The 9,155-nt window shown below is 42.4% G+C and overlaps 1 protein-coding gene across 1 annotated transcript; it reads left to right on the top strand.

The window, feature by feature from the left end:
- Nucleotides 1-2,041: 2,041 nt before the first annotated feature.
- LOC311170451 (proline-rich protein 23A-like) lies at nucleotides 2,042-2,830 on the top strand (the record flags this gene model as incomplete). Its single annotated transcript, XM_084232852.1, has 1 exon — nucleotides 2,042-2,830. One exon carries the CDS (start codon nucleotides 2,042-2,044, stop codon nucleotides 2,828-2,830), a length of 789 nt encoding a protein of 262 aa, XP_084088978.1.
- Between the last annotated feature and the right edge of the window lie 6,325 nt (nucleotides 2,831-9,155).

Below are 9,155 nucleotides of genomic sequence, written 5' to 3'. Positions count from 1 at the left end.
CAAAGCTCTGGCATGAAAAAAAAAACAGAAAAAAAATTTTTTTTGAGGGCCTTCCTGGTGGCGCAAGAGGTTAAGCACCCCACTATGAAGCAATCCGAGCAGCCTCTGCAGCACGAGTTCGCTCACCAGCCAGCCAGGGAGTAACCCACATGGCGCAGCAGACCTCTCCTCTCTAACCTGCTGCTCCCCTCAGCAGTGTATTTCACTCAGTCTGCCTGTTCTGCTCCCAACTCTGTCTCTGGTGAATCCTCTCACCCCTCTGCCCCCCATCCCCGCATCTCTGGCCTATGCCCTAGCTCTTGTATGCATAAATAAATAAATCTTTTTTTAAAAAAATTGAGGGCTTCCCCAGTGGCGCAGCGGTTGAGCGCTGGGCTGCGAAGCTGCCCGCAGCCTCTGCAGCGCCGGTTCCATCCCCCGCGCCAGGCGAGGGTCCCACATGGCGCGCAGACCTCTCCTGCCGCCCGCTGCTCCCCTCAGCAGTGTATCTCGTCAGTCTGCCTGTTCTGCTCCCTGCTCTGGCTCTGGTGAATTCTCTCACCCTCCTGCGCTTCTGACTGTACCCAGTGCTTGTATAAATAAATAAATAAATCTTTAGAGAGGAAAAAAAAAAAATTGAGACGCTTAGAGACAATTCCTAGGCTGCATGCTGCATGCTGAATTCTGATTCAGTGATCTGCAGTAGGGAGAGAATTGGCATATTCCACAAATGCCCGAACCACTAGCTTAAAATTCCATCAAGAGAGGCCAGATTTAAACGGAAAGTCCATACAAAGGAATGGTATGCAGACCTAAAACTGAGAGTATATAGTATGCTGTTTAGTTGAAAGTGACCAAGAGAGCAAACGCGTGGTTAAAAGACAAGGATTGCAGGGAGTTTCCTTGTCCTCTGGAACCATGAGGAAATACTACCTATCCCAAAATCATTACTGGGTGCCTTCTCCTACATACACTAGATAACGAGTTGATCCACACCTTCCCTTTTCTAGCCACAATACGCCATGGAAGACATGCCTTTAAGTTGATGCCCAAATCACTGGTACCGACTCCATTTTAAGTGGAGTTTCATATCCGGGCTTCTGGGCAAACAGGTTAATCCTTCTGATGATCATCTGTAAATTTCACTAAAAACAAATACACTTCCTGGTTGTAGTTTAAGTCCAGTTAGATAAAGTAAACACTCACTTCAGTTGATAGTGGTGTCATAATTACCATAATACTAATTGAAGACATCTAGATATAGAATATAGTGCAGCAGGGTACAGTAATAAGCTGATGGAGCAGGAGCTGCTGTTACCACATTCCACCCCAGTATCACTTTCCCGTCCAACCCCGCTGAAAGGATCTGACCATCACTTACGACTTGGGCGACAGAAGCATAAGGGTGTCGTTCAAAAACTCACCCCACCATTGGCCCAAAAGAAGAGTGCAGGGTGCTTCCGGGGCAGGGGCTTGGGGGAGGAGGGGCTAAGCATCTCAGTTCCTGGGGCCGCGTTCCCCTGCTGGGACTCGAAACTCTCAGACTTCCAAATTGATGCTCTGCATCTGAAATCCCCTCCAGGAAAGAAGGCCCAGAACTTGACGCCCGAAGCCCAGCCCTGGCGAGCAGCGGGTGGCCCGGCCCCCTAGAGGCCTGTACAAGTATTTCCCCACCCTGACCCGCCAACCACAGGCCCGGCTATTGGGCGGCACAACCCTGTGCAGGGCGGAGCCTCAGAAAGGGGCGGAACTTTAGCGTGACATTTTGCGACTTTGGTTCTACTGACGTCACCGCAACTTCATCCGCATCCGGCGTGAGGAACCAGAGTCCAACGCGCGCGCGCGAAGGCTAGCCTCGCTCGGAATCCCCCGGCTGCTGCGCCCCGGGGAGCAGCCCTCAGGGCCACTAGCACCCGCTCCGCGTGGCGGTGCATGCTCCTGCGCCCCCGTTGCCCTCAGTCCGCCTGGCCTATCATCGGAGACCTGTCCCTGCAGGCAGGACCCAGCCCCCCACGCCTTCTGCCAGGCCCCAGAAAGCACCACCTGCAGCACCAGCCGGGTGATGGGCACCCGACCCCGCAGTCCCAGCGCCTATCCAGCGCCCTGGTGGGTACAACAGCCCGGGGAGCCACACCCTGCCAAGCGCCTGAGATCCCAGGAGCCTGAAGGCCCCGACTTCGAGATGGCGCCCAGCCTGGCGGACCTCACGGGACCCCAGGCCGCAGGCGCGGTCACCTGCACAGTGGTCCTGGCCACAGGCTGTGCCCTAAAGGTGCGCCTGGACGACGTCGACTTGGTGCTGGAACCCGAGCCAACGTCGGTCCTGCAGGTGTCTCTCGGAGCGTACACTCTCGTGCTGGTTCCTGAGGCCCTCCTCGGTTCAGGCGACCAACACCTTGGAGAGCAGGGCCACTTGCCTGTCGGCCTAGAACCTGGCGCTTTCCTGGGCGCCCTGGGAGAAGTTGTTGCCATCGAGCAAGAATTATGTGCCTGTTCCCCAGAGATCGCCGCCCAAGAGGAGGTCTACGACGAGGAGGAGGACCCTGAGCTCCCGCCACCTTGGATGGACCATGCAGCAGACCCAGTCGTTGGGCTCCGCTCTGTGGCTGCTGGAGTGTCTAGCCCCTACCCGCAAGGCAGCATCCTAGACCCCTCGCCTTGGGCCCCCACCCCTAGTCCAGAGAGACTCTCTCCTGGCCGCTATTTCAGCCTCAAGTTGCGCCTTCTGGAGCCTTTTCCCAACTCGCCACTGCAACCGCTACCTCCGTCTCCAAATCCAAGTCCCCAGGCGCGCCCCCAGCGCCCTCCCGGTCCTCACCCGAAGGCCCGGAGACGCCTGTTCCAGGATTGAACTGCCTCCCATAACCCCTTGCCACCCGGCGGGGAACAGAAGAGGTGCTTCTGAGAGCGGTATTGTTTTGCAGTCAATTTTCAAGAATTACCGAGGTTGGCTAAGGGACAAATTTCTTTTTTTTAATTCAGGCACTGCAGAGTTTTGGAACATTGGCAGACAGAAATACCTGAAAGGAAGACCACGTCAGCAGAGAAATGCTGCTGGAAATACAGTGACTTTGCAGCATCCAGATTGCTGCTTAGGTCGTTTTCCCTTGGGCCGCCCTGCCCCCTGGCTTGCGTTGAATCTCAGCACCAGCACTTTTTTCTAAAATTCTGTCCTTTCCCAAGCACTACCGATGTACCCCCTTTTCTCCCAAATTAGAGTCATTCTTAAGTTTAATGGTTTTGGCCCTTGTTATGTGCTAGTTTATGACAACCTTCTCAACATTTTGTGCTTTTTTATGGTGATTCTGACTCCTATGGGGGATCTAGGAAATAGATGTATGTGGACAAATGGTTGTTTGATACAAAACAAGTACAAAATGGGGACCAAAGATAATGTATTCTCTTATTAATGACAAAGTTAGCGAAGAATTTAACTGTGATTTTGGGCTTAGGGGATAGAGTGGTCCCCAAAGAACCAACTCTTTTCCATTGTCCTTATGTATTTTTAATATAATTTTCCTTTCCTGGAAAAGTTTGAAATTCTGAAGTTTGTTGTTTTTGTTGTTGTTGTTGTTTTTATAGTGCTTTAATATTTCTAAAATCCTGAATGTATTTGTACATTGTCACTGGTATACAGAAATAATTTGTTTCTTAAGTTGAGCTGGTATTTAGCAAAATTAACTTATTTAATGACTTATTTGTAGATTCTCTTGGTTGACTAATAAAGACAATGTCTCCAAAATAATGTAACTATAGTCTCTTTTTTTTTTAAAGATTTATTTATTTATGCATGCAAGAGCGGGGATATAGGCCAGAGATGTGGGAGGTGAGAGGATTCACCAGCTACAGAGTGGGAAACAGAAAAGGCGCACTGACTGAAGTACACTGCTGAGGGGAGCAGTGGACAAGGCAGGAGAGGTCTGCTGCACCATGTGGGTTGCTCCCTGGCCTGCCGGGGATCGAACTTGTGCTGCAGAGTCTGCGGATTGCTTCATAGTGCAGTCCTTAACCCCTCGAGCCACCAGGGAGGTCCTATGTTCTCTTTTCTGACAAACATCTTATATTTTATAAGATGTTTATGTTATATATATATTTTATGTTTCCTTAGTCTTTTGAATTGGATATTACTTCAAGTCCAGGTTGAACAGTGAGGTGACCCACATCTCATCCCCGTGTTAATGCAAATGCTTCTAAATTTTGCCATAAAGTATGATCTTTTCTCTCCATGGCCAGTAGATATCCTTTATCCTTATCAAATTATTTTAGATATTGGCACTGAATTATTCATGTGTGTATCTAGAAAGTAGCTTTGTGGAAACTTTGACTGGGTAACTGGGGTACTACAGAAACCTGGCAACAGAGCAAATTAGACCAGGCTTGGAGCTTCAGGGTTTTTTATAAAACGAATGCCCACCTGAGGGCTTGAGAAGGGAAAGATTGAAGAGTAATAACTGAAGGGTCACTTTAAGAATTTTAAATTTTAATTTTTACATTTTTTTCTGTAGCCATATGATGATTTTTAAAATTTCTGATTCGTTCATGTGCTGATTTGCACTGATAGAACAAATTCTAACAATGACATATATTTGCATTTCTCTTATTCCAGGTTACTTAGTTGAACTCTAATTCCACTCTGGTTTCTCTTCTTATTTGGTTGGTATTTGTTTTGTCACAAACAACCATTTGCACATCACTGCTAATTTTAAAATATCACTTTTGCCAGGTTTGCCTCATTTTTATAATGAAATAAATTATTAGTGACAAAGCCGAAGTCAACAAGATGCTTTTTTTGTTAATAATAATAATAACTTTAGATTTAAAACACCCCAAAAGAGATGAGTGGATCAAGAAGATGTGGTATATATACACAATGGAGGGGCCTCCCTGGTGACACAAGGGGTTAAGGACAGCACTGTGAAGCTATCCGCAGCCTCTACAGCACAAGTTCGATCCCTGGCCAGGCAGTTACACACATAGCGCAGCAGACCTCTCCTGTCTCCCGCTGCTCCCTTCAGCAGTGTATTTCACTGCTGTCAGTCTGCCTGTTCTGTTCCCCACTCTGTTTCTGGTGAATCCTTTCACCCCCCCTGCACCTCTGGCCTGTACCCTAGTTCTTACATGCATAAATAAATAAATATATTTTATATATATTATGTCTATTTATATAAAATACAATATATATTATATATTATTTTATATAATATATTATATTATTATATATTATAATATATTACATATTGTTATATTATATATTATATTTTATACAATATATATTTTTAAATATATATATTTTATATATTATACATTTTTAAATATTTTTAAATAAATAAATATTTATTTATTTAAAGATTTCTATATACACACACATACAATGGAATACTACTCAGCAATCAAAAAAGAAACTCATGCTATTCACAACAACATGGATAGAGCTGAAAGGGTGTATGCTCAGTGAAATAAGTCAGAAGGAAAAAAAATATTGGATGGCTTCACTTATAGGAGGAATATAGGGAAACTGATGAAGGGGTCAGAAAAATAAAAGAAAAAACTCTCAGGGAAACTATAGAACTGAGACATACGGCAGGAAAGGGAAGAAGAGAGGGGTCAAAAAGCAGAGGGAAAAGCGTAAGAAACAATGGTGATGGGTCACAGGTGATTTGGTAGTGAGACCCACATGGGGATTACACCTGAGGGGAGAAATCAAATATTACAAAAAATGAACAATGATGTAAAAAAATAAATAAATGTAATTTTAAAAATTATTTAGATTTGTCAACATGCTTTGCCAACTTCTTTGCTCAACTTCTATTCTTGCATTCCAGCCCTTCATTCTTTCCTAACTTTTCTTCTCACCAAAACATATGCTAAAATTCATATGGGGCCTGTGCGTATGATTCTTAGTTTTGCATGTCTCCAAATATTTCAGTCATAGCTTCAAACTTGTATAAGATTCTGCTGGGTCTGGAATTCCAAAATAATGCTTAAACTATTACTAAAGATATTGCTCTATTATTTTCCCTACTGTTGATTTTTGCAGGTGAGTTCTTTCATTTGTATTGCTATTCCTTTGTAGAAGATAAGACTGTTTACTTCAGTCTTTTTCTTGACTTGATCTTCTACACTTTCAACCTGATGTGTTCAGTCATAGAAATTTCACCTGCTGCAACTTTCTAAAAGTGGAGAGTGTTTACAGCCATACCACCTTGAACACTACTGGTCTCATCTGAAACTGGAAAGCCTAAAAAAAAAGGAGTCATCAATATCACTTGGACTATTGAACCCTTCTCCAATCTCTGTAACTTGTAACAGAGAAAAGGTGGTGGTACTTAGTTCTCTTTCCACATGTCTTTCTCTGTTCCAATTCACTGATTCCATCATTACCTATTTTCAAGTTTCTGTTTATGTTCTTTATTAGACATTATTCATTTCAAATAGTGCAGTTGTCTCAAGATTTCTAAACATTTGGGGTCTTTTTTATTTCTACCTGCTCTTATTCCACAACAGTTGGTCAATGTCATATAAACATCTTATTTAATGTTACCTCTTTTTTTCTAGAAGAATTCTAGAATAATTAAAGCATTCTTATTATAAATTCCATTTCCTCAGAAATAAAATCTTAATTTACATGTACACTTCAAGATACTCCCAGTTCAGTTCCAGATCACAGAAATAAAGTGAATATTACAATAAAGTGAGTCATACGAGTTTTTCAGTTTCCCAGTACGTTTGATAGGTATGCTTGGCTTATAATACAGTATAGTCTATTAAGTGTGCTTATACTACAGTATAGTCTATTAAGTCTATTTAGTGGTATTATGTCTTTTAAAAAAGTAATATACATTCCTTAGTTTAAAAACATTAGCGGGCCTCCCTGGTGGCACAAGGGGTAAACACAGCACTGTGAAGCTATCCGCAACCTCTGCAACATGAGTTTGATCTGTGGCCTGTCAGGGAACTACCTACATGGTGCAGCAGACCTCTCCTGTCTTGCCTGCTGGTCCCCTCAGCAGTGTATTTCAGTCAATCTGCCTGTTCTGTTCCCCACTCTGTCTCTGGTAAATCTTCTCACCCCCGCACCTCTGGCCTGTACCCCAGTTCTTTTTTTTTTAATTTTGAAAAATCTATTGAGCTGATTTTAAAAGAAAACAAAATTCTCAAATTACACATATAAAATCGTACCTTATTACACGTAAATTATATTGCAACAAAAACCAACTTCTTAAAAAAACACCACTGTGTATCCAAAAACAAGTCATTGTACCCCAGTTCTTGTATGCATAAATAAACAAATCTTTAAAAAAACAAAAATGAAAACATTTGCTACTGATATAAAATGGCAACCTGCATCTGAGCCTTCAATAAGTCATTACCTTTTTGCTGCCTCTATGCTAATGGCCACTGAGGGATGGAGGTATTGGTTACTGAAGCTTGGGGTGACTTTGGCAACTTAAGATATCAATGAATTTTTTTTTAAGATTTATTTATTCTTATACAAGAATTGGGATACAGGCCAGAGATGTGGGGGGGGTGAGAGGATTCACCAGAGACAGAGTGGGGAACAGAACAGGCAGACGGACCGAAGTACACTGCTGAGGGGAGCAGTGGGCAAGACAGGAGAGGTCTGTCCCACCATGTGGGTTTCTCCCTGGTGGGCTGGGAATCGAACTCATGCTTCAGTGGTTGCAGATTACTTCATAGGTTGCGTCTTAACCCCTCTGCCACCAGGGAGGCCCAAGATATCAATGAATTTTGCCATTATCAATTGACTCTTCTTCGTGAAAGATTTCTCTGAAGCATGTGGTGCTGTTTAATAACATTTTGCCCATGGTAGAACTTCTTTCAAAATTTGAGTCCATGCTCTTACTCCTTGCACTGTATTATCAATTAGGTCTTATATTATATTTTAAATTCTTGGCACTTCAAAGTTGTTCACAGCATCTTCACCAGGAACAGTTCCACTCAAGAAACCACTTTCTTTGCTTATCTATAAGAAGCAACTCCTCATTAAAATTAAAATTTTATCAAGAGATTATAGCAATTCAATCACATCTTCAGGTTCTGCTTCTAATTCTAGTTCTCTTACTATTTCTACTACATCTGCAGTTAGCCCCTCCACTGAGGTCTTGAATTCTTCAAAGTCACCCATGAGGGCTGGCGTCAACTTCAACTCCTATTAAAGTTGATATTTTGACATCCCATATATCAAAAATGTTCTTACTAGCATCTAGAATGGTGAATCCTTTTCAGAAGGTTTTCAATTTACTTTGCCCAGATACATCAGAGGAATCACTATAGCAGCTATAATCTTTAAAAAAAAATGTATTTCTTAAATAACAAGACTTGAAAGTCAAAATTAGTCCTTAATCCATGGGCTATACAATGAATGTTGTGTTAGCAGGCATGAAAACAACATTCATCTCCTTGTACATCTTCATCAGAGCTCTTGAGTAACTTGTTGTATTTATTGTCAATGAATAGTAATATTTTGAAAGGAATCTTTTTTTCTGAGCGGTATGTCTCAACAGTGGGCTTAAAATATTCAGTAAACCATATTGTAAGCAGATGTATTATAATCCAGTCTTTGTTGTTCCATTTAAAGAACACAGACATAGTAGATTTAGCATAATTCTCAAGGATCCTAGGATTTTCAGAATGATAAATGGACATTGGTTTCAACTTAAAGTCACCAGCTGTGTTAGCCCCTAAGAGGAGAATCAGCCTGTTCTTTGAAGCTTTGAAGTCAGACACTAACTTCTCTCTAGCTATGAAAGTCCTAGATGAATCTTTCTGTATAGGACTATTTCATGTACAGTGAAAATTTGTCATTTAGTGTAGCCACCTTCATTAATTATCTCAGTTAGATTTTCTGGCTCAGTTAGATTTTCTGGATAACTTGCTATAATTTCTCCATCAGCACTTGCTGCTTTACCTTACACTTATGTTATGGAGATGACTTCTTTCCTTAAATCTCATGAACCAACTTTTGCTAGTTTCAAACTTTTATTCTGTAGCTTCCTCACTCTCTCAGCCATCATGTGATTGAAGAATAACCACAATATTTGTTTAAATGAAAGTCTCATCCAGAGTTAGGGTTTTACTCTGGATGAGACTTTCATTTAAACAAATACTGTGTCTATTTTTTTTATTCAGATCACTAAAAGTTTCTCCTTATCGGC

The sequence above is a fragment of the Talpa europaea genome (genome assembly GCF_964194135.1).
Source record: "Talpa europaea genome assembly, chromosome: 4".
Taxonomy (NCBI): Eukaryota; Metazoa; Chordata; class Mammalia; order Eulipotyphla; family Talpidae; genus Talpa; species Talpa europaea.
This window is presented reverse-complemented; position numbering and strand designations above follow the sequence as displayed.